The sequence below is a fragment of the Mixophyes fleayi genome, chromosome 10 (genome assembly GCF_038048845.1).
Source record: "Mixophyes fleayi isolate aMixFle1 chromosome 10, aMixFle1.hap1, whole genome shotgun sequence".
Classification (NCBI taxonomy): Eukaryota; Metazoa; Chordata; class Amphibia; order Anura; family Limnodynastidae; genus Mixophyes; species Mixophyes fleayi.
This window is the reverse complement of record NC_134411.1, coordinates 49,074,938-49,101,358: the sequence shown is the minus strand read 5'-3', so window position 1 is coordinate 49,101,358 and position 26,421 is coordinate 49,074,938. Positions and strand designations below refer to the sequence as shown.

The 26,421-nt window shown below is 45.1% G+C and overlaps 1 protein-coding gene across 1 annotated transcript in view; it reads right to left on the bottom strand.

Annotated features, from left to right (window-relative positions):
* Positions 1–665: 665 nt before the first annotated feature.
* The window catches only part of LOC142104200 (acylphosphatase-2-like), a 59,196-nt gene continuing 33,440 nt past the window's right edge, over positions 666–26,421 (bottom strand). The window contains exon 4 of the mRNA XM_075188727.1: positions 666–3,628. Within this exon, the coding sequence (XP_075044828.1) occupies positions 3,514–3,628 (115 nt within the window). The 3' untranslated portion in view covers positions 666–3,513. The remainder of the gene's footprint in view (positions 3,629–26,421) is intronic.

The following is a 26,421-nucleotide window of genomic DNA, read 5'->3' as shown; positions in this document are numbered from 1 at the left end:
CAGGCCCTACTGTGGACAAAAAACTAAATCCGGGCGCAATGTGCAGTTTAGTTTCCAAGAAAAGTGTGTCCTCATACACAATTTAGGAGCAAGGAGGTGAGGAGGAGCAGGAATTGGAGGAAGAGGCAGGGATTTTTTTTGCCAAAATAAAGTCCAGACACAATGTGCGCCTTAGTTTTGCTGAGAATTGTGCACTCATACACAATTTAGTCCCAGGGGCAAATGTATCAAGCTGGAATTTTGCACTTCCAGCGATTTACTCGGGCAGGGTTAAACTTGCCGTTGTATTAAATGGCGATTTGATGTAAAATTGCCAGAGAAATATTTCTTTCAAAATCGCTATCGCCAATCTCCAGATCAATGCAAATCGCAGTGCCGACATTTTGCCACTCTTGCTATACAAATTGCCAAATGTATGAAGCTGCGATTTTGCAAACTCGTCCGAGATTGAATTCAAAATCGCCAGATACAAAAAGTTGCATTATATAGGTGAGATTCTCAAACACATCACTGTTACACTGCAGGGCAATGTTAATATAACAGGAAGCACAGTGGGAATTTCAATAAAGTATGTTTTTTCTTTAGAGGGACAAAAATGAATATGAAATTTGTAAACTTTGTTTTGTCGCTACCAATAAACATTGTCCAATGCGATTATTGTGGTTCCAATGCACAAAGAGATTTAATAGCAAAAGATAGCAGGATTTACAGTAAGCCATGATGAATCATAAAACGTATAACAGGAAAAAATAAACTGAATACATTACATTACACAAACGCGTCCTGGGCCCAGGCCTTGTAGTCTGTAGTCAGAGGGAGATTTAACACTGGCCCAGGACTTGCTTATATGCAGTTTGAATTAACATAAACAGCCATGATGTCACAAATTTACACAGATAATACTGAAAGAAGTTTTCAGGGTTAACGATGTTCCAGTAGACTGCTGGTTATAAGACAGGTCATCTGATCTCTTCTCCAAGGGTGGGGGCAACTTACTCCAACTGTTGTCTACATGTCTTCCCGCCGAATAACCAGTTTAAACTGACCCATAAACAAAGTACTTTTGAGTATTTATCTCATATTGCTCATACTTGCGACCGCTAGATGTGATCGCTATTCTGTCAAAACCAGGTTAATGCTGATGAAATAAGCTTTAATATGAGACCAAACTCTTTACTTTTTAGAGGACCTGAACCATAATAAATTTACTATAATATTATCTATGTATAAATAATCTCTAATACATTTTTACTAATAAATATGGATTGGAACCTTAATAAATGTGTACTATTTACAAGTGTAAGTGCAAATGTAAATGTGTGTGGTATTAATACGTGCAATTGCGTCACTACACGTGGCGTACTAATCGCTATCGCATGGTAAAACAAGATTAATCAATTTAGCTTACTTCATCCAATTATTTGATTTCCATAATTTTATTACGGGGACAATTCAGTTTAATAATAAATTAATGGCCCAAATTTAATTATAGATTATATGTAAGGGTTTTTTTATTTTATTTTATTTTACTGCAGTGGATTACTATTTCATCAGCAGTGGGGCAATAATTATATTTGTATGATGTGGAAACACTTATAACAATATTTCCAGATGGGGTCACCATTTAAACTACATTTTTGTTGCACTACAAGACATTTTATAGGCGTGATTAGCAAACACATCAGCCATTGGTCTATGCAGACTAATGAGGACTATACAAAAGGGACCAAATGTCCATTACTCTAAGGATGCTTGAAAATTATAATTATAATCTTGTTGGGTGTTTTAGAGCAACATCTGATTTTGGAGTCAGCACCAACAGGGAGTGAGGAACATCCACAGCATCAGGCTCCTCTTAGGCTGTACAGGCCACGTGGGTTTGTTTTTTTGGTGTTTGGTCTTTTTATGGGTGATTTCAATCATCTAATTTTAATTATAAGTGATTCTGGACATGGGTGCCAATCATGGTTTATGACAACTTTGTCGTAGAAGGGGGATAGAACGTACTTTTGGCCTTTAGAGGTCCACAATCATGTTCCTTGATACTTGGCGGTGTGCTTCTATATGCCCCAGGTAAGGTGGCTGACATGGTGTGGTGCTGTGTGCTGCGTAATTTGGCCCTAAACCAGGGTATACCCCTAACACCAGCAATATACATTAACGAACCAGGTGAGCTCATTCCAGCAGCTGATGTTCATAATACAGAAGGGGGAGACAAGTCATAGAAAGGATCATCCATACTTAGTTTTTAGGTGAGAATGGTTTGTAAGTAAATGTAATTGTTGTGCAATTAACTAAAAAAAGCACTTTGCCATAAATTCAAAACAATTTTTTTTTTTCTTTGCTGCGGGCTCTGGAGACATGGCCCGGCTAGTGGATGGCTGTCTCCAACCCCTGATCCTTCCACTGCTATGCACCGGAGTAGCAGGTAATGACAGGCATGGGGTAGAGATCTGGCTCCTGTCACCTGAAGATGTGGGCACCGGTAGACGTGCCATTATTTGGCCACAAATTGTATTTAAATTAGAGAACAGTCCATGGACTGCCCCAGTCAGATTATTGATGCCAGTGTATCATATACATTGTGGAGAATCCTCTGTGTGAAGCAGAGGCGGGCTGGCCCGGGGGGTAGGGGGCAGCTCAGTCTTACCAGTGTTAGAACCGGGGGATGCGATAAAGTCTATTTTCACCGGCGACCGCATCACAATATACGTGATACGGCCGCGTCAGCGCACAGGCGGCCGCATCACGAGACACGCGATGCAGCCACGTCATTGATGACGCGTTCGCATGGCGTGTCACGTGATGCGGCCGCCTGTGCGCCCCCCGGGCTGACATCTGCCAGCCCGCGCCTGGTGTGAAGGGAATCCACACCAGTCATGTGATTGGGACTGTAAACTGCGAACTCTCAGTGTGAAATTGAAGTGTCCATACTTCACCAAGTGGAAATGAGCGCAAGGTGCTGCATCAGCTTAGCATGAGGACTGATGTGAGCTGCCGTTTATACGTTTATTTAACCACACTGTGCAGAAACATAATTTATATTGCCACTATCCGGCTCCTGGAGTTATTTTAATTGGACAGTGCCCTTTTTAGAAAACTGAGGTGAAACTAAACAGAGACTGTTTTATTTCTGAATATACCATCAGACCACATCATATTTACTGAACGCCATTAAAGTAATCAACACTTTATTTATATGGTTCATGCAATTGTTTCTTTTATCAAGGTTTTTAAATCTGTATATATCAATTTTTAAGAATAAATAATTTATGGTTTATTGTGAATGGGAATGCGACTATTTTTACTTAATACTTATTACTAGTGCAGTCACTATAGACTTTATCATTGATTTGCATAAATCTACCAAGCCAGAGAGAATCTTATTAAAATTATTTTAGTAAATCTTCCCATAAATGTTAAATCACCCCAGAAGTATTGCATTCTTTCATTTCCAATACTTATGTTAGAATTAGAATTAGATTTCAGTTCTTGGTTCTCAGTTTTTGTACATTAGTACTTTGTTTTGAAATTTGTATATTCAAGATTTGGTATCTGCTGCTCGTTGGAGAAAACAGCCTTGTCAATCCGGGACATTGGACTGCCAACGTTTTTCAGCCAGTTTTTCCTGAAAGGAAGAGAAACGTTACAAATAAGTACAAGGAGGGAATAACCTAAAAGTCACAAATGTTTAGGTGTCTGTTACAGGTATGGCATTTATTTTTAGTTTGCTTCTTGTTTTCCATCTCAGATCTGTCCAGTTGTATCTCATTTACTGTATATGTAGCACTATTATTACTATGGCCTAAGCAACTATCTTCTTTTTAACATTGCTGGAATTTGTCTACCCAACTCTCCATTTACTAATAAAATTATGTAAATTTTATGGAAACTAAGTATTTATCACGATCATCAACATTTATTTATATAGCGCTAACAGATTCCGTAGTGCTTTACAATTGGGAACAAACAGTAATAAAACAATACAGGGTAATACATATATGCGTAGAGGTAAGAAGGCCCTGCTCGCAAGCCTACTGTTAGGAACTCCCAAGTCAGTACAGTGAAACTCGGGAACTACTCTGAAGGCCAGGTGTTCGCTGGAGCCCCTAGTGGTGGGGACAGACTGGGCTGCGGGCCGACCAAGGGTCGATTAACGTATACTGACTTAAAGGAGTTCCCAGAAGTGGAGTGATTGGTGGACTGTAGTATAAGAATCCTAGGTCAAAAGGTCACAGGCACAGATGCAATATCCAAGGGCAAGCGAAGGGTCAAACTCACAGGCAGAGAAGCAAAATCCGAATTCCAGGCAAAAGGTCAAGGTCAGAAGAGAAGGGTCACAGGTCCAATAACAAGCAGGGGTCAAAACACGGGTAGTCAAATCCAAGGTAGCAGGAACCAAAATGGATGGCACAAGCAGGCAGCAGGACTGAGGACAGAACGCTATAACCGGCAGTGAGGCTGCAGACCTCCCTGCCCTAAATACCACAAGCCACCAATCAGAGCCTAGCTCTGAGTCTCACACAGCCCCCATATAAATTACATTAATCAGCCCACAGGCTGTGTTAAATTGCGCGCATGCGCCCGGCCACTAGTACTGCCGGGACGCAGCGCTAAAGTATAAGCGTTGGACCATTGCCTTGGCAACGGCCGACCAGGAACTGGAAATGACGTCCCGGTCGTCAAGGTGACGGCCGGGACGCTAGCAGACCCAAGAAGCGAGCTGCGGCGGCTCGTAACAGTACCCCCCCTTGAGGAGGGGTTAAGGAACCCCGACACCCAGGTTTAGTGGGAAATTTCCTGAAAAATTCTTTAATGAGTCTCCCAGCATGGAGACGCCTCCGCGGTATCCAGCATCGCTCCTCAGGGCCATAACCCTTCCAGTGTACCAGAAACTGAACTTGGCCTTGGACCCTCCTTGAGTCAAGGATTCTTTTAATGACATATTCCTGGTCTCCATTCACATCCAACGGCCGAGGCCTGCTAGAGGAAGGCTGACTGAATCTGCTGGGAGCAGCGACTTTCTTCAGAAGCGAACAATGGAAAGTAGATGGTATTTTTAAAGACGGTGGGAGTTTCAACCTGAAAGCCACTGGATTTATCTTTTTCTCAATTGAAAATGGTCCAATGTATCGGGGCCCCAGTTTCTTGCAAGGTTGCCTCAACTTGATGTTCCGTGTGGACAACCAAACCCGATCTCCCACCTTCAGAGAACATGGCACACGATGGCGATCAGCGAAAGCCTTGGATTTTTGCGAGGCTTGACCCAGGGCAGAGTGCACCTTTTTCCAGATAGATCTCAACCTGGCCGTAAAAGCAGGTGTTCCAGAATCCGCACTGGGAACAGCAGTAGAGAAAGAGTTAGACTTCGGGTGAAATCCAAGGTTGCAGAAGAAGGGAGATTGTGGAATGGCAGGAATTGTTGTAAGCGAATTCCGCCCAGGGCAAGAGAGAGGACCAGTTATTGTGAAATTTTGAAACATAGATGCGTAAAAACTGTTCCAAGGACTGGTTGGTTCTTTCTGTCTGTCCATTCGACTGCGGGTGATACGCTGAGGACAGACTGATAGTGATCCCAATGGACTTACAAAAAGATCTCCAGAATCGTGCAATAAACTGAGATCCTCTGTCCGAGACGATGTCTTCAGGAAGACCATGGAGACGAAAGATATGGGTCAGGAACAAGGTAGCCAAAGTCCTGGCATCCGGTAGTTTGGGTAAGGATATAAAATGTGCCATCTTACTGAATCGGTCCACGACTACCCAAATGGTGTTATGGCCTGCAGATACTGGAAGGTCAACAATAAAATCCATCGAAAGATGGGACCAAGGTCTGCTTGGAGCAGGCAAGGGTAGCAGTATTTGTTTCTAGCACACTCAGGACAGGCACGAACGTAAGTCTCCACATCATCCGATAAGGTGGGCCACCAAAGCCAGCGAGAAAGGATTTCGATAGTCCTACGAATTCCCGGATGACCAGCAGAGCGGTTGTTGTGACCCTCTATGAGGACAGGTTTCCTTAGATGAACCGGGACAAATAACTTGTTGAGGGGTGTCTGAACGGGAGCAATTTTCTGGAAGTGTTGGATAGTGGCTCCCAGATCCTGGGTGAGTCCGAGATGAATTGAAGTGGAAGGAATAATAGACTGCGAGTCAGGAGTCTGAGGATGCTGAGCCCAAAAACTTCGGGACAAAGAATCAGCCTAAATATTTTTTGCACCTGGACGAAATGTGATGATGAACCTAAATCTGGTGAAGAATAGGGCCCAGCGAGCCTGCCTGGGATTCAGAGTTTTTGCAGTCTGAATATATTGGAGGTTTTTATGGTCTGTAAATATGGTAATGGTGTGTACAGCCCCCTCCAACCAATGTCGCCATTCCTCCAATGCCAACTTAATGGCCAATAGTTCATAGTTCACGGTTTCCGACGTCATAATTGCATTCCGCTGGCAGAAATTTTCTCGAGAAAAATGCACAAGGATGTAGCTTTTTACTCTGTGGGTCTTTCTGAGAGAGAATGGCACCAGCACCGACATCCTAAGCGTCCACCTTCACAATAAACGGAATTCCTGGGTCAGGGTGTCTAAGGACTGGGGCGGAAATGAATGCAGCTTTGAGAGCTGAAAAACTCGCCAGTGCTTCTGCGGACCACTCCGCTGGGTTTGCTCCTTTTCGAGTGAAGGCAGTGATAGGAGCCACTAACGAGGAGAATGAGCCAATAAACCTTCGGTAATAGTTGGCGAAGCCAAGGAATCTTTGGATCGCCTTCAAGTTAGTAGGTAGGACCCAATCCTGAATTGCCTGCACCTTGGCGGGATCCATAGCGAATCCTGATGAGGAGATGATATAACATAGGAATGCCAATGTGGACACCTCGAATTCGCATTTCTCCCGTTTCGCGTACAGATGATGTTCACGTAATCTCAATAAAACCTGGCGGACAAGCTGACGATGCTGAGATAGGGATTCAGAATAAATTAAGATGTCATCCAAATAAACAACCACTGTTTTTCCCAAGAACTCACGTAATACATCGTTAATCAGATCCTGAAAGACTGCCGGAGCATTGCACAAACCGAATGGCATTACGAGATATTCGTAATGTCCCGAGTGGGTATTAAAGGCAGTCTTCCACTCATCCCCCTTCTTAATTCGGATAAGATTGTAGGCCCCTCGGAGGTCAATTTTAGAAAATACAGTAGCTGTTTTTAATTGATCGAACAGAACAGAGATCAAGGGTAACGGATACATGTTCTTAATCGTGATGCTATTTAGTCCACGGAAATCGATGCAAGGCCTCAGGCTGCCATCTTTTTTAGAAACGAAAAAACAACCTGCGCCAACCGGAGACTTAGAAGGGCGGATGAACCCTTTCTCCAGGTTTTCTTTTACGTATAATTCCATGGCCTGTGTTTCAGGAAGGGATAGTGACTATAAACGCCCTTTGGGCAATTTAGAACCGGGTACCAATTCAATGGCGCAGTCGTATTCCCGGTGTGGTGGAAGTGAATCAGCTTTCTTCTTGCAAAAGACATCACTGAAGTCCTGGTAGGGTACCGGCAACAATTCTGGACTAGGCTGTATAATTCTAAGAGGCAAGGTCAAGCAGGACGTAGAGCACCCGGGACTCCAACGGACAATCTCCCCTGTTTTCCAATCAATAAGGGGGTTATGACTGCGAAGCCATGGATACCCCAATATCAAAGGAGCAGAGGGACAAGAGATGAGATAAAAGGAGAGCTCCTCCGTATGGAGGACTCCTACAGACAACCGAACCATTGGAGTCCTAGCGAGAATCCTTCCCCCAGGCAAGGGGTTACCATCCAAACCACATGTGGTGATGCTTGATCCTAACCTGATAGGTGGAATATCAAGTGTCTGAGCCAAATGTATATCCAGGAAATTACCAGCCGCACCACTGTCAAGAAAAGCTTTCAGGTCCATGGCTCTCTCACGGAAAGTTAGACGTCCAGGGACTAATAAAGAATTGTCTGAAGAGGTAATCTGAAGACCCAAGCGCACCTCTTCACCTGCACTTAGGCTTTGGAGTTTCCCAGCTTGCTGGGACATGAACGGACTAAGTGGCCTGGTTGACCACAATACATACACAAACCTAGTGAGCGTCTTCTGGAGCGTTCCTCCGGAGGCAAGCGATAAGCACCCAATTGCATAGGTTCAGAGGAATCGGGCAAAGTGTTATCGGAGCTAGTGAAAACGTCCATCGGAGCAGTGGACTCCCGTTCAGCCTTCCTCTCTCTAAACCGACGATCAATTTTTATGACAAGTTGCATCAAGTTCTCCAGCGTGTCGGATATCGGATACTGAACTAAGGAATCCTTAATCTGCTCAGTAAGTCCTAAGCGAAATTGGCTTCGCAATGCTGGGTCGTTCCAGGCGCTATCAGTGGACCATCGCCGAAATTCCGCACAATACTCTTCCGCTGAGCGACGTCCTTGCCTTAGTGTACGGAGATGAGCCTCAGCTGAGGCTACCCTGTCCGGGTCATCGTACAATAACCCCAGAGCTTGAAAAAAGGCATCCACAGACTGTAAGGCTGGACTTGTGGAAGGCAAGGAGAAGGCCCAAGACTGAGGGTCGCCCTGGAGTAATGAGATGATGATCCCTACCCTCTGTTGTTTGGAACCAGATGAACGTGGTTTCAGACGAAAGTACAACTTGCAGCTCTCTTTGAAATTACGGAAGGCTGGCCTGCTTCCAGAGAATCGGTCAGGCAAATTCATCTTAGGCTCCGGTGTGTCACCAGCGGGAACTTGCTGGAGCTGCCGGTCTCTGGAAGCCCCTTCTTGGACTGCCAGATGCTGGGATAAAGTCTGCAGCACTTGGGAAACCGCCTGTATCTGGTTGGCCAGAATCTGGGCTGGGGACAGATTCGACTCCTCTCCGTCCATGGCCGGATGATACCAATCTTCCTTGGCCAGTTATAATGTTAGGAAATCCCAAGTCAGTACAGTGAAACTCGGGAACTACTCTGAAGGCCAGGTGTTCGCTGGAGCCCCTAGTGGTGGGGACACAATGGGCTGCGGGCCGACCGAGGGTCGAGTAACGTATACTGACTTAAAGGAGTTCCCAGAAGTGGAGTGATTGGTGGACTGTAATATAAGAAGAATCCTAGGTCAAAAGGTCACAGGCACAGATGCAATATCCAAGGGCAAGCGAAGGGTCAAACTCACAGGCAGAGAAGCAAAATCTTAATTCCAGGCAAAAGGTCAAGGTCAGAAAAGAAGGGTCACAGGTCCAATAACAAGCAGGGGTCAAAACACGGGTAGTCAAATCCAAGGTAGCAGGAACCAAAATGGATAGCACAAGCAGGCAGCAGGACTGAGGACAGAACGCTATAACCGGCAGTGAGGCTGCAGACCTCCCTGCCCTAAATACCACAAGCCACCAATCAGAGCCTAGCTCTGAGTCTCACACAGCCCCCATATAAATTACATTAATCAGCCCACAGGCTGTGTTAAATTGCGCGCATGCGCCTGGCCACTAGTACCGCCGGGACACAGCGCTAAAGTATAGGCGTCGGACCGACCAGGAACTGGAAATGTCGTCCCGGTCATCAAGGTGACGGCCGGGACGCTAGCAGACCCAGGAAGCAAGCCGCGGCGGCTCGTAACACCTACAATCTATGGGACAATGGTTTGGTACACAAGGGTAAGTTCTACATCATATTGAATATTTGTCCAGCTAGAATGCAAATGTTTCAAAGTATTTAGTGGGCTGTATGCTCAGTCACACAACTATGTTTGTCAGAGGGTTATTGTCTTGTGTTAGATGTGTGGAGTATGGTAATAGGGTAACCTAGGGAGATTAAAAGAGGGGTAGAGGAAGACTATAAGCTTGTCTGAAGAGGTGGGTTTTCACAGAATGCTTGAAGGTTTGAAGACTAGAGGAAAGTCTTGTGGTGCAAGGGAGTGAATTCCATAAAGTGGGTGCAGCCCGAAAAAGACCTGTAACCGAGAATGGGAGGAAGCGATGAGAGTAGAAGAGAGACGCAGATCTTGTGCAGAAAGGAGGTGTCGATTTGGGAGATATTTTAAGTGAGGAGATGTATGTTGGTGACATTTTGTTGATTGCCTTGTATGTTAGTAGAAGAATTTTATATCGGATTCGTTGAAAAACAGGCAATCAATGTAGAGACTGACAGAGTGACTCAGCAAATGTAAAACGATTTGCAAGGAAAATCAATCTAGCCGCTTCGTGCAAAATAGATTGTAGGGGTTCGAGTCTGATATTGGGAAGACCAGTAAGGAGGGAATTAAAATAGTCGATGCGGGAGATCATGAGTGCATGAATTAAAGTTTTTGCAGTGTCTTGTGTGAGATATGTACATATTCTGGAAATGTTTTTTAGATGTATGCAGCATGATATAAATATAGAGTTGATGTGGGGAACAAAGGATAGTTGCGATTCAAGGATTACACTTAGGCAGTGAGCTTGCAGGGTGGGATTTATGGTTATGTTGTCAACATAAATAAAAATGTAATAATTCAGTTTTTGAAATATTGAGTTTGAGTCGGCGAGAGGACATCCAAGATGAAATTGCAGAAAGACAGTCAGTAACGCGAGACAGCACAGATGGTGAGAGATCATGAGAAAATAGATACATTTGTGTATCATCCGCATGCCGTAAAAGCTATTGTAATATCATTATTACAGCCTAAGTGTCTGCTTAGGGTCACCTAAAATTCACTCATGATGTTCCTAACCACACTGACTGTGCCTCAACCATGTTATGTTGCTGCCCATATTACATTCCTCTTGCTGACATTAGTACCCTGTGCTTGACTAGTGTTGCTGTGCGCTGTAACTCACTTTGCTGTAAGACTCAATCTACAAGTTTAGAATCTTTCAGACAAACTTATTTACAATTTACAATGTGTGTTTTCAGCTGTCTTACTCAGAGAGTATAGACTACATATTATGAATTTCATTGATCCCTATGTAATATACCTATATCTCTTCACTTAAGCATATTGTGAAAAATATAATGACACACACAAACATACCTCTCAACATTTCGGTAGGCAGCATCGGGACAGGGGGGTGGCCACGCCCCAATAAGGCCATAGTCACACCCCACATGCAGCTTTGAAGTGATAGGCTGCCCCATTCTATCTTCCTCTCCAAGCGCATTCATTGCCGTGCCTACCGGTGAACTAAATACCTACCAACTTTTCCACCGATCGGGACAATGCTGCCGCAATGGGGATGGTGGAACAGAGCACTGAAATCAGAACTGTCACTCTTAAATAAGTACAGTTGGGAGGTGTGCATATGCAGACAATTTATGCATGGATGATTCCCCCATATACTTGTGTTAACACAGTCTGTGAATTTGCAAACAGTTATTTGCAGTATTATTTATGTCCAGTCCTAAACTGCTGATGTCAGGTATACTTTAATTGGAAAATGCCAACATTAGAAATTATATATTAAAATTGCATTTAGGTGGAAAATTTCCCCTAAACCATTGCAATCAATGAGTCATTGGTTTCACTGTCATAATTGCACAATATAGAAAAAGGCTAATTGCTGTTTGCTTGCTGCGTTTCATGCAATTTTTGCATCTAATCCAGTGGTTGAAGTGCCCTGGTATACAGTGGTATGCCATACCGCCACTTTTCCTACTGCCTTTGTTGCAAAACTATCAAATATTAGTCACTTACATTTTACCTACCACCACTTCTAAATTTCTACTTTCAATCACAGATCTAAACTCGTAAAATGAATTTATGCATTGAACAGATAAAAAAGGTAAGTGGTATATTAGTGCGAACCTCAGTATGGCAGCAGCCATCTATATACCATCTCTGATCCACAGATGAGGTGAAAGCCAAATACCAATAAACAAATGAATTTAAGACTGGCACTAGTAACTGAGGTGAATAACAATCAAAAAATCAATAAATAGAAAGTTAATTCATATAGTACTCTCCTTCAACTGAAAATGTCTCTCGTGTGTGCCTTAACTGTTGGTTATACTTTCTGATGTTACTAAAGGTGTTCAGTGGTGTTAATGTGGATGTTAAGCCACAACGCTTTTGTAACTTAAACAAGTTGCTGTTTATTTAAAGATGATAACAACAGATGAATGCAGTTACTTACAGTTGCTTGTAGTACAGCAATATTCAGCAGTAACAACAGTTGCAGCAACCAGGCAATACAGATATACAGTATACAACTGTATATATGCTGGTGGTGATGCACTCTTATGGAGATATGATGCAGACAGGTTTAACACATTGCATTATTGTGCAGGTACATGTAGCAGCTTATTGTGGACACAGGATCTCTAAAATAGTCAGGGGATACAGTAGGGAGCCTCCGGTTAGCATATTAAACACTTTGGGGTAAATGTATCAAGCTGAGCGTTTTCCGGCGGGTTTGAAAAAGCAATCAGATTCTAGCTATCATTTATTTAGTAGATTCTACAAAATGATAGCTAGAATCTGATTGGTTGCTATAGGCAACATCTCCACTTTTCAAACCCGCCGGAAAACTCTCAGCTTGATACATTTACCCCTTTGAGTGCTTTATATCATGTGTGCCACACAGCTTCTATAGCTGCGATTTGTCTGTTCAATAGTCTGGATGAAAGTGCGGCACGAAAAGCCTACGTAGGTCTGGGCATGCGCAGTAGCGCAAATCGGACATTGGAGTCCTGCCCCACTCCCTGTTCCCTCCTAGACCATGGGGAAAGCAAGGTTTCTATGGCAACACACAGGAGACGGTGCGAAAGCGGCCTACACACTAACATTAACTTCCACAGAAAATGGATTAGTTCAGATCAAGGACCTTGGATATCACAACGCTCATTGTATATCCTTAGGATAGTATGTAAAAGACCAAAAAGGAAAGAACAATCATAGTGCAATCTCGTTTGGACAAACTCCTCTATTCCACATTTCTTATATATTTAGCATGCAACACCAAAGTGTCCCAAATGAACAAGCCTTTGACCTGTTCCCCATGAACTAGAACAAATGCTGCACTGCAGCTCAAATTAGGTTTTGTGATGTCATTTGTCTATTTTTGTGCGACTACACCCGTTTATATAGGAAAAGGCATGGATTAGCAGCCAAGAAAATTGCTGACCATGTGGTTGCAAAATTATGCTTCTTCGTTTGGCCTTTCCTGTTTAGCGGGTGACCTGCAACGTCTTTTTTCTCACCGCAAAAGAACTTTATTTTTCCATATCTTTATACTTTCACTGAGACACCTTTTGCATCTTTTAGGCATTCTTTATATAGGGAACACTTTTATAGACACAATTCGACCAATGCAATAAAAATATTAAAATAGTGATACCTAAAATAAAGACAGTCCAAATGCCCCAAATTTATAATAATAAATAGCAGTATTTTGGGGGAAAAATTAAAACTGTCTAGTTAATGAAGGGGATGCTCCTAAATTGCTAGTGAGCTGGTCTGTGCGGTGATGGTTTAACTCTTTTCACAGCACATTTCCAGCTGGACTGGATCAGTTCTCAAAACATTTTGTCTAGTTCGTAAATGACCCCCCTGTGATGTCAAATCTGTATCACTTTATATCTTCCCGTTTTGTATGTTATAGTATTTATTAGAGATGAGCGGGCTCGGATATCTGAAATCCGAGCCCACCCGTACGTTGCCGATCCGAGCCGGATCCGAGACAGATCCGGGTATTCCCGCCAATTGCAAAACTGAAACCGAGGCTCTGAGTCATAATCCCGCTGTCAGATCTCGCGATACTCGGATCCTATAAATTGCCCGCTAGTCGCCGCCATCTTCACTCGGGCATTGATCAGGGTAGAGGGAGGTTGTGTTAGGTGGTCCTCTGTCATGCTATATCTTGTGTCGTGCTGTGCTGTGCTGTGTCCTGTTCAGTCCAGTGGTGCTGTGTCCTGTGCTCTGTCCTTCTAAGGGCATTGTTATTTCCCCATTATTCCCAAATTATAAAAAATTACAAAAAAAGTAATTGTAAAAAAAAAATATCCCAAAACAATCCTGCAGTATAAGTCCGTTGGTACTGCTATATTACAAATGTTATGTGCGTATTGTCGCTAACCAATAACGATTGTCGAACCTCGATTTGTGTTTCCAACGCACAAATATTTATTCGCAATAAGTAGAATAATATGCTCAAGCGAAGTAATAATAAATACAGCCGTTACTTATCGCAGGCGCTCTGGATCCAGTGCAGTCATTCAATCCTGAAGTCTGGGGACAAGATGTCTGAACACTGGATGTGAAGCTGCTGCTTATATACACAATGAAATACAGTAATACAATGAAGATGGTATAGCTTGCATCTATTGGTCCAGGTCTCAGGAAGGTCCAAGAGGTTGTCAATCATTGGCTAGTTCATCCTAAGGAATCCAAAGGAGGGGGTCACTTCTCCAGGGGGTATGATCGGCTCTTCCTGCCAAGATTCCTTAGTCTTAAGTAGTTCATAATTCCCTATTATTCATAACTTGTGTATGCACTCTGCGATTCCCTCGCAGAGTGAACCAAACAGTAGGATATGTAACGAGGTTCATTGTGATACCACTCATGATGCGATTCCTTCAACCTGTTCCGTGTATTTCACTAATATGTATGTAACTCGGATATAACATATAAATACTACTATATTTCGACATAACAGACTATGTGTTGCAACTACCATTAATGTGTACTATTTTATAAGTATGCGTGTTTGTGCGAATGTATGGTAAAAGACCAATTACTGTTGCTGCCACGTGTAGTGGATGCGTACGCCCTTTCACACAACCAAGTTTGCTCGACTTTAATTGAAATGACTTTATCCAATTTGCTGACTTCGACAGCTCCACCCTTTGATAGTGTAATAAACTATCACCCAATCACTGTTTCAAGTTCAGGATTATACAATACTTCTTCACAGACCATGATCTCGGTATCTGGTACCACCCTTTCAGTCTCTTTCTCAGTGTTACTCCTATGAGACCGTTTTCCACACTTCAACACAGTAAGAACACATTTGACAACTAAACCAATTGCTAAGATGACACCCAGTATAAGGAGAAGGAGCTTACCTACACTAGCAACCATTTCCTGTACCCACTCCCCCAGACCGGAGAACCATTTCACAGGGTTCAACCACGAGAACCAACCCGCCACCGTTTCCCCGACCTCATATAACGAAGAATTGTGACTCTTTTGAAATTCCCATTTCAGCTGCAAAATTTCATCCATCTTCCGGTCTTTAACCTCTTTAGGGTCATTTGTATTATTAGTAATGTACTTGCAACATTTGACACCGAACTGGGTGGCCAGTGTCACACAGTACCCACCAGTAATAGAGGTGAGATAATTTAGTACCAGTCTATGTTGCAACAACTCCTTCTTGTACGCTTGCAGCTCCCTTCCAGTATACCTGAAAGTGTCATCATACATCTCGGTGATATTATCTATTAAATTAGCTAGGTCTTGGATATATTTAAAGTTTAATGTTCCCCGAGCGGTCCTGGTGAGGTCTAGAGCAACCATAACTTAAAAACCAGCAGTTTCACTAATCAATTTTGTAGCTATGGGTTCCTCACCTGGAATCATATTTCTCTTGCCACGGTGTTCATACTGTGTGTGTATGTATGGTGGTGATGTAGTCTTGTGAATACCAACCATTTCTTCATGAGTAATAGTCATGATTTCAGGAACCAGTTTAGCTAAGAAACACAAGCCCTTGGAACTCGGAGTCACCCAGGAATAAGCTTTCCTCCCACAAACAAAATACACATCATCAGGGAGAACATAAGGAACAGTATGCCCATGAATTATATCACACAGAGTTTTGATAAAACTACCCATGCCTAGTGTCTCCATTTGCTCTAGACACGTGTCGGCATTAATGACATTTTTACATTTATCTGTAGAGACTTTTCCCATGGATACCTTCTTATGTTTGGTTATACGCCCTAATTTGTGACTTCCATCAACATTCCTGCCTAGTAGTGACCTTGTGAGTCTCCCTCTAAAATGAGTGTGGCGAGCCATTGTCTGATCTGATAGGTCAGCCTCCCAATTCTCCAGGCGCTTTGCATGAGATATGTTTAGGCACAGCAAAGATCTGCCTATGGAGTATTGTCGAAGCGTCAGACTAGGGGACCTAGTGTTATTGTACCTCCCGTCTATGGGCCTCCCACCCCTCAATTCGAGTACTTCAGATATGTTTAGAGGGAATGGCACTAGTCCTATATTATGCTGCCCTTGCGGCACATGAGAGCACACCCAACACTCGGTTTGGTTTAGTACCTTACCCACCAGGGAGTGATAATCCTCCAAAGGATGCCCGCTTATATTCAGAGTACTGGGGGACTGGCATCGTTGGATGCATCTCTCTTCAACTAGGGAGTCGCAGAACTTGCAGATACAATACTCATCAGACAATAGCCCCTCACACTGCCTCCGAGTTTCGGAGCTAGCAGACCTCTTCATAACCCCCGGACCAAGTTTGATAATGGGCTGCTCTGAGTATCCTAATAACTTTTCTTCTGCCTCCATCTCATCCGTATCACTCCCAGAACTCTCCTCCGTCCTCCGTCCTCCATCCTCCTTCACAAAAATAGAATGTCCTAGAAAGAGTAAAAACAAGGAAAATCCTGGAACAAAAGAAAAACATAAACCGCCACTCCATCGCTGGAAAGATAGTTCTGAGGCAACGTCTCTGGTTCAGGTGTCTCGACTGCAGGCTTTAGGTCTCCCGGAACAGGCTCACAAGTAACAGCTCTATGTCGTCGATCTTAGTTTTATCTTGCACTTTCTCCGGATTATGGACTCTCCTGCAGTGGGTGGAATGGACCCAAGTGTCTCTCTCTGCAACCTTCAGTGATGTAGTACTGGTCAGCAGCACTTGGTACGGGCCTTCCCAACGTTCTGTTAAACAACCTGAACGTAAGAAATTGCGGATCATAACATAGTCTCCAGGTTCAACATCATGACAGTTCGTTTCTGGCATGTCAGGTGACAGAATTTTTAGTTTTTGTTGTTGTTGCTTTAGCTGTCTACTCATTCTTATAAGATATTGTACAGTCACTTCATTATTACACTTCAAGTCGTCTTGTGGACTCACGATCAAATGAAGCGGTCGTCCGAATAGTATCTCAAAGGGAGGCAGATTAAGAGGAGGTCTAGGAGTGGTTCGAATGCTATGGAGGACCAATGGCAAAGCCTCAGGCCATGGCAACCCAGTTTCAGCCATTATCTTAGCAAGCTTGTTCTTTATAGTACCGTTTACTCTCTCCACCTTACCACTGGCTTGTGGTCGGTAAGGGGTGTGAAGTCTGCTACCGATTCCCATGAGTTTACACATATTTTGGAAGATATCACCAGGAAAATGGGTACCCCTATCACTTTCAATGATTCTAGGGATACCGAACCTACACACCAAGTCTTGTACAATTTTCTTTGCAGTGAACACAGCAGTATTAGTGGCTGCCAGATATGCTTCTACCCAACCGGAAAACACATCAATACACACTAACACATACTTTAGATTCCTGCACGGTGGTAATTGGATATAGTCAATTTATATTACCTGGAAAGGTCCGTCTGTAGGAGGGATGTGGGATGGCTCAGTTGGAATAGTTTTCCCGACATTTTTCCTCAAACAAGTAAGACATGACATTGCCTTCTTACCAGCCTGAGAGGAAAATCCGGGAGCACACCAGTATGCTCTCACCAGTTTGCACATACCTTCTTTACCCAGGTGAGTCAGGCCGTGTGCTGCTTCAGCCAGGCTTGGATAGTATGTTCGGGGAGCTACAGGCTTACCTTGTCCATCCCTCCAGAGTCCTGAGGACTCTTGACCACATTCCTTCGCCTTCCAGACCGCCTTTTCTTGCAGGGAACACAAATCTTGCATTTCAATTAATTTCTGCATGTCTAATGTCTGAAAAACCATCATAGTCTCGGTCGATACAGTCATAGTTTGCCCTGCTGCCCATTTAGCAGCTTCGTCTGCCCTGTTGTTGCCCAATGACACTGGGTCTTCTTCAAAGGTATGGGCTTTGCACTTTATGACGGTTACTGTTCTGGGTAACTGTATCGCTGTCAGAAGTCCTTTTATGTGTTGTATGTGTGCCACTGGCGTACCTGCTGCTGTCGTAAAGTTTCTAAGACGCCAAAGGGCACCAAAATCGTGCACTACCCCAAAGGCGTACCTAGAGTCCGTATATATATTGGCTGATTTACCCTCTGCCAATTCACACGCTCTCCTTAGTGCTACTATTTCCGCCACCTGGGCTGAGTGAGGTGGACCAAGGGGTTCAACTTCTACCACATCCTGATCGTCTACAACAGCGTAACCAGTACATAGCTCTCCTGTCTCTGTCTGTCTATGGCAACTTCCGTCTGTATAAAACGTAAAATATACACTTTCTAAGGGGGTGTCACGTATGTCGGGCCTTGCAGTAAAGATCTGATTCAGGTGTTCCATACAGTCATGCGTGTCAGTATTCTTGCCTAACTCATCATCAACCAGGGTCTCCTCACCTCCCACCCTTTGTGTCTCTAGAGACACATACAGAAGGTATGTAGCTGGATTTAAGGTTCTACATCGTTCGATGGTGATTTTTGAGGGTGCCATCAAGGCTAGTTCCCACTTTGTGAATCTAGCTGAAGAAACATGTCTGGTTTGGGCTGAATTTAACAGAGCTGATACAGCATGGGGTGTATAGATAGTTGAATTATGTCCTAATACTACATCCTCGCTCTTACTTACCAGAAGAGCCCTTGCTGCTACACTTCTGAGACATGTTGGGAGTGATCTTGCCACATTGTCTAATTGTGCACTGTAGTATGCTACCGGTCTGCTAGCGTCACCATGTTTCTGTGCGAGGACGCCTGCTGCACAACCATCAGCTTCTGTACAGAATAGCTCAAAAGGCTTTTCATAATTAGGTATTCCCAATGCAGGTGCTCTAGTCAGACTATCTTTAAGATTAAAGAACGCTTGCTCTGACTCTTCTGTGTGTACAACACGTTCTGGTTTTGAGGAAGAGACTAGCTCTTGCAATGGTAATGCCAGAATAGAAAAACCTGGGATCCAGGATCTACAGTATCCACACATCCCTAGGAAAGTACGGATCTGCTTCTGGCTCTGCGGCAGAGTCATGTGTTGTATGGCCTCAATCCTGTCGGTTGTCAGGTGTCTTAGCCTCTTAGTGAGGCAGTGTCCTAAGTATTTGACCTTAGTCTGACATGGCTGTAATTTATCCTTTGCCACCTTGTGCCCTGTTTGTGAAAGATGAAGCAACAACAATTTAGTATCATGTAAACATGACATAAAAGAATCAGAGCACAGCAACAAATCATCCACATATTGAATTAGAACAGACCCATTGTGGGGTTGAAAGGATTGCAAACAGTCATGTAAGGCTTGGGAGAAAATACTGGGGCTGTCAATGAACCCCTGGGGTAGTCTGGTCCATGTGTATTGCACCCCCTGTAGGAGAATGCACAAAGGTATTGGCAGTCAGGGTGAAGAGGGACTGAGAAGAAAGCAGAACATAGATCAATGACAGTAAAATGACTGGCAGACGGTGGAATCTGCATGAGGATGACAGCTGGATTCGGCACTACGGGGAATTGGCTCTCAACAACTTTATTAATTCCCCTTAAGTCCTGGACTAATCTATAGACCCTCCCCCCATTCTTCTTCACAGGGAAAATGGGACTATTTGCTGTACTGGCTGTACGAATTAAAATCCCTTGTTGTAACAGCCTCTCAATAACAGGATATACCCCTAGTTCCACCTCCGGTTTTAATGGATACCACTTTTTAGATTGACCATGACAGGGGCTACGTTTGCCATCAGTCCAGTGTCCTGTCCATCTCTGGTCCATAGTGAACCTGGTATTTCCAGCAACATCCCCTTTACTTGAGATGGACTTTGTTCTATAACAGGAGAGTGTAACATTAACCTTTGAGGGGTGTCCAATATACCCTGTACCTCATGTGCGACCTTCTCCGGTATATCTAAGAACACACCATCAGAAGTACAGTATATGACACATCCCATTTTACATAACAAGTCTCTCCCTAGCAAGTTAGTAGGAGCCGCCGCAGCCAAGAGAAACGAATGCATGGTATGCAGAGGCCCGATAGTACCTTCAGCGGGTTTAGTTAGAGGATAATGTAACACTTTTCCCGTTACCCCCATAGCTGGAATAGTTTTACTGGTCACCTGTAGATTGAAAGGAGAGGTTATCACAGATTGGGCCGCCCCTGTATCTACAAGAAAAGTTTCTTTCCTACCAGCTATGTCAACTATCATTGTTGGTTCTTCACTCTGACTCTCAGTTAACCTCACTGGCTGTAGACTACAGGTATGACCAGACCCCTATTGCTGACTATTGATTTCCCGCGCAGCATTTGCTGCTGTAATAAGCGCGGGTAGATGTGAGTCTTCTAGTCTATGTGAATCCCTCCTTGGAGGATATCTATGTGACCCTTCATTAGGATTATACCTTCCCTTTGTACAATCTTTTCTCATATGTCCTTCTTCTTTGCAATTGTAACATCTCAACATTCTGCGTTTCCAGTTATGTGGGTTATATGCTGGTGGTCGTGTATGCATTTCCCCTAATGCCTGTATACTCACCGTCATCAACTTGTCACTCTTTTCTTCCCTTTTCCTAAAGATATTTTTGTAATGTTCCACAGCAACTTCTCTAAGAGAATCTACCGTGCTGCCTCTCCAACCAGGGGTTGAGGTGTGTACTCTTGTTTTTAGATTTTCTTTTAAACCATCAATAAGTACTGTTACCGCTACTTTCCTATGATGTGGGTTCTCCCTTATATCTGATACCCCTGTAAACTGTGTCATTGATGCAAGAACTCTACCAAAATAATCCGCTGCAGTTTCACTGTCTTTTTGTTTTATGGTGAAAATCTTACTCCAATTTACCACTACTGGAAAATATATGGCTAAGTGTTTGACAATTCTTTCTATATTCTTTTGGTTAATCTCATCAGTCAAGGTGTCATCTTCCTCCAACAAACAATCTTCAATAAATTTTTGTATGTTAGTATTGGGAGGAAGATACGCCCTCAACACTACACGCCAATCCTTATTGGTTGGTTCGTGGGCATTTCCTAAGTCTTTAAGAAATTTCTGACATTTAGCTAACTCCTTTCTAGGATCTGGGAATTCAGTCATAATGGAACGTAATTCTGATCTAGTCCAGGGACAATGCATTGTAACATTTCTTAAAGGAACTACACCATCCTTATCCGGCTTCCCATTAGGAAATGATATTGTGCGGACTGGGTACGCACCCTCTGGTTCACTGACTTCAGGATTTGCTGGTTCAAGATTTAGAACGCTTTCACTCCTAGTGATCACGCTACTCTCACCTATCTCAGCCATTTTCTCATACTTGCGCTGAGCCTCTAGTACACTAACAGCATGGGCAATGGCCGAGATCACAGTGGGTTCATCTTCATCTTCAGATACACTTGATTTAAACTGGCTTAAAACAGGATACAACTTAGCAATTTTTCTTTTTTCAGTTTTAATACCGGTTGTACTTACCGCTCCCGCCACATAAGGTGGCTGGGGGCGCGCTTGCGCTGAGTTCGCCACGCTTCTCAACGGTTACTTCCGTTGTGCGCACGCTTTTAGCCACGCCTACTTCCGCTTTGCATTCACTGCTCTGCCACGTGTTACCTTCCATTTGCCACAATTTTAAACAATCATTATGTTTATTCCTCACTTTCGTTGAGTTAATCAACCATACTTTATCTTTTACAGTATTTAGTACCTCTGCATTAAAACTCCCTATTGTTGGGAAAGGCCTATCACAACCTTTGGTCATCTTGACCCACGTGTCGCAATACGCAGTTGCGTATGCACCATATTTCTTACACATGAGAAATCTCGCTGAACCAATAGGACCTTCCTTAGGCAGTATCTGGGCCTTCTCTAGCGTTTGCTTAGGACCCATATTGAACAATAGGGTCCCAGAAATATCACAATATCCTGCCACTAATTTTCAACACTACCGCTAGAGATATTTTACCGGCCTGTGTACGTATTTGCTACAAGCCGTGTCCACTCGCTTCCTCTTGTATTAAACAAGGACCCCTAATACAGAAATATCAATGCGGACTAAAGGGTTATCAGCTTCCTGATCACCCCTGACTCTCCAACAAAATCTGTTGAGTTTATTACGTTTGGCAGCATCCGGTAAAGTCAATTACCAGCCTTACTAACGTAATTCCTCCCCATTACCCCCAAGTCACAATCACGGTGTCACGGGCACTAGGAGTCTTTGCCCAGGATATCACCAGATGATGTACTTACCAGAGTAATATAGCTGGTACTATGGTTCTCTGGTAGCAGTGTGACAACGGAACAGGAGAATCAGCAGATGGTGAGAGAATGCTCAAAGAAAGTCTATGACTAGCAGCAACTGGTAATGAGTAGATGAATATACACGAGGAACCAGATGGACAAGTAAATGTGAGGAGAGTCAGTGGTCTGCGTATAGCAAGTTGTACCACTGTCTATAGTGAAGGAATGGATTCCAGGTGCAAGTAGGTAACGGGGAAGTCAGTGGTCTGCGTATAGCAAGTTGTACCACTGCTTATGTGAGAGGATACTAGAAACTGGTGTCACAGGGAAACAGGAGTCAGTGGTCTGCGTCAGCAAGTTGTACCACTGCTATATATATGTGAGGAGGGGCACGAGGAGATGAATGTAATGCAGAGGATACACGGGGCACACGGAACTTGATCCCACGATGATATCCACAATACAATAATAACTGACAAGTGCTGCTTGAAGTATACAAAGTCACTAGAGCGATCCAGGTAATAGGACACAAAGTCAAAAGTCACAATAGCTTCAGTAGATAGAAGACTCCGGAGATGAACACAACACAGTCCAGACGGATATGCAATACAAAAGCAAAGTCAATGGAAGGTATGCATACCACGGTTCAGGAGAGCAGGCTGTCAGTGAGACGTGCAGGGATACCTGAATGGCTAAACGCCGGCAGGAGGAGAGACCACTGGAGGATGGAAGCGGTAATCAGGTTGGTGCAGCGCACGGCAGGTAACCAGTATCAACGGAGCAATACTCAGGAAGCAGTAGTAAGTAAAACTGGAAACATGATGAACACGGGAGAGTTGAGGCTGTCTGGTATCCGGCAGTAGTAGCGGAGGCAGCGGAGGGAAGACACGCTGAACACGGGAGAGTAGAGGCGGTCTGGAATCCGGTAGTAGAAGCAGATAGGAATCAGTGGAGAGCTGACACGATGAACACAGGAGAGTTGAGGTGGACAGGAATCCGGCAGCAGTAGCAGATAGGAATCAGCTGAGTGCAGGCACGATGAACACAGGAGAGTTGAGGCGGACTGGAATCCGGCAGCAGTAGCAAATAGGAATCAGCTGAGTGCAGGCACGATGAACACAGGAGAGTTGAGGCGGACTGGAATCCGGCAGCAGTAGCAGATAGGAATCAGCTGAGTGCAGGCGCACGATGAACACAGGAGAGTTTAAGTAGTCTGGAAACCACAAACGTAGTAGACGGGAATCAGCTGGAGCTGAATACACGAGGAAACACAGGATCACCTTCAGAGGCTCATGGGGAATGAGACTCCAAGATCAGGCAACCAGGTAATGATCACAGGTGGTTTAAATAGGGAGGGTTGCCTGATCATCCAATCAATTAAAAGCAACAGGTACTGAAGGTTTAATAAGGGCTGCACATGCGCAGACCCTCAGGATGGCGGACGGCCATGGTTCCTGAACACAGGAAAATGACACTCACAGTCCGGTGAGTGACAGTACCCCCCCTTTTAAAGGTGGGCACAGAACACCTGGAACCGGGTTTGTCCGGAAACTTGGAATAAAACTTCTTAAGAAGAGCTGGAGCGTTGAGATTTTATTATTATTATTATTGATATTTATTTATAAGGCGCCACAACGCGTCCGCAGCGCCGTACAGAGACAAACAAAATTACAATACAATGGGAGACAGCACAGTACAGTAAACACAGCAACTCAGTTAGCTCAATGCACAGCTAGAGAGGGCGGGGAAGGGGGAGGGAGGATCCGCAAACGACGGGGCCCAAGAAGGAGGGCGCGGAAGACAGGGAGACCCCCAGGGGGGAGGAGGGAGCGAGAGTGGACGTGGGGTGGAGGACCCTCGAGGAGGAGGGCTAAGTAGCTGGAGAGCAGAGTTAGAAGTGGTGGAAACAGGAGGAGAGATGGCCCTGCTCAGAGGAGCGTACAATCTAAGGGGAGGGGTGGACAGACAGAGAGACGCAGGGGAGAGAGGGAGAGTAGGGGGACAGAGGCAGAAGATAAGGTAGGAAGTTAAGTGGGAGACAGAAAGGCTTTAAGAAAAAGGTGGGTTTTTAGGGGCCGTTTCAAACTGGACAGATTAGGGGAAGTTCTGATGGAGGGAGGGAGCTTGTTCCAGTGGAGGGGGGCAGCGCGGGCAAAGTCTTGGATACGCGCGTGGGAGGAGGTTATAAGGGGGGAAGAGAGGCGACGGTCAGAGGCAGAACGGAGAGGGCGGGATGGAGCATGAATAGAGAGGAGGGTGGAGATGTAGGGCGCAGTGGAGTTGGCGAGGGCCTTGTAGGTGAGTGTGAGGAGCTTAAAGAGGATTCTGAAGGGGAATGGGAGCCAGTGAAGGGCTAGGTAGAGGGGGGAGACAAAAGAGGAGCGGCGAGAGAGGAAAATAAGCCTAGCTGCAGCGTTAAGGACGGATCGAAGGGGATCGAGATGAGAGTGGGGGAGGCCAGTGAGGAGGAGGTTGCAGTAGTCTAGGCGGGAGATGATCAGAGAGTGGATAAGGCATTTGGTGGCATCTTGGGAGAGGAAGGGCCGGATGCGAGCAATGTTGCGCAGCTGGAAGCGGCAGGATTTAGCAAGGGAGAGGATGTGGGGGCCAAAGGAGAGAGAGGAGTCGAGGATGACACCAAGGCAGCGAAGTTGGGGGACAGGGGAGATAGAGGTGTTGTCGACAGTGATGGAGAGGTCAGAAGGGGATGAGGTATGAGAGGGAGGAAAAACTATGAGCTCAGTTTTGGCAAGGTTAAGTTTGAGGAATCGAGAGGACATCCAGGAGGAGATGGCAGAGAGGCAGGCGGACACCCTAGAGAGGAGGGAGGGAGAGAGATCAGGAGAGGAGAGGTATAGTTGAGTGTCGTCAGTGTAAAGGTGGTAGCTGAAGCCGAAGGAGCTGATGAGTTCACCCAGGGAGGAGGTGTATAGAGAGAAGAGTAAGGGTCCCAGAACAGAGCCCTGAGGGACCCCGACTGGAAGGGTGGATGGGGGGGAGAGAGACCCAGAGGTGGTGACAGAGAAGGATCGGTGAGTAAGGTAAGAGGTGAACCAGGACAGGACTGGGCCGGAGAGGCCGAAAGACTGGAGGGTGTGAAGGAGGAGGGGGTGGTCAACGGTGTCAAAGTCTGCAGAGGGGTCAAGGAGGATGAGAAGGGAGAAGTGGCTCCTGGCTTTAGCAGAGAGGAGGTCATTGGTGACTTTAGCCAGGGCAGTTTCAGTGGAGTGGAGGGGGCAGAAACCAGACTGGAGAGGATCAAGGAGGGAGTATTCAGAAAGGTAGGAGGTGAGACGGCTGCAGACGAGCCTTTCGAGAATTTTGGAGGCAAAAGGGAGAAGAGATATGGGGCGATAGTTCGAGAGAGAAGTGGGGTCGAGATTAGGTTTCTTAAGAATGGGGGATACGAGAGCGTGTTTGAAGGAGGAGGGGAAGATGCCAGTGGAGAGTTAGAGATTAAAGAGGTGAGCGAGGTGGGAGCAGGTGGTGGGGGAAAGGGAGCGAAGAAGGTGGAAGGGGATGGGATCCAGGGGACAGGTAGTGGGGGGGGAGGATGAAATGAGAGAGTGGACTTCCTTGCCGGTGGTGGGACGGAAGGAGTGGAGGGAAAGGTGGTTGGGGGGGGGAGGACAGAAGAGTGGGAGGGGTGGAAGAGAGAGTGGAGGAGGAGATTTCAAGTCGGATGGCCTCGATTTTAGAGGAGAAGAAGGAGGCGAAATCGGAGGCAGTCAGGGAGGAGGGAGGGGGGGGAGGGGAGGGGAGGGGGCTAGGAGTGTGCTGAAGGTGGCAAAGAGGTGGTGGGGGTTAGAGGACTGAGAAGAGATGAGGGATTTAAAGAAAGATTGTTTAGCGAGTGAGAGGGCAGAGCTGTAGGATGAAAGGATGAATTTAAAGTGGAGGAAGTCAGCCAGGGAGCGGGATTTTCTCCAGTGACGTTCGGCGGAACGGGAGCATTTTTGGAGGAAGCGGGTAAATTTGGAGTGCCAGGGTTGGGGTTTGGAGCAGCGGGGGTGGACGAAGTGGGCAGGGGCGACCGCGTCCAGAGTGGAGGCGAGGGTGTGATTGTAGAGGGAGACCGCCTGGTTGGGGCAGGCCTGGGAGGAAAGGGG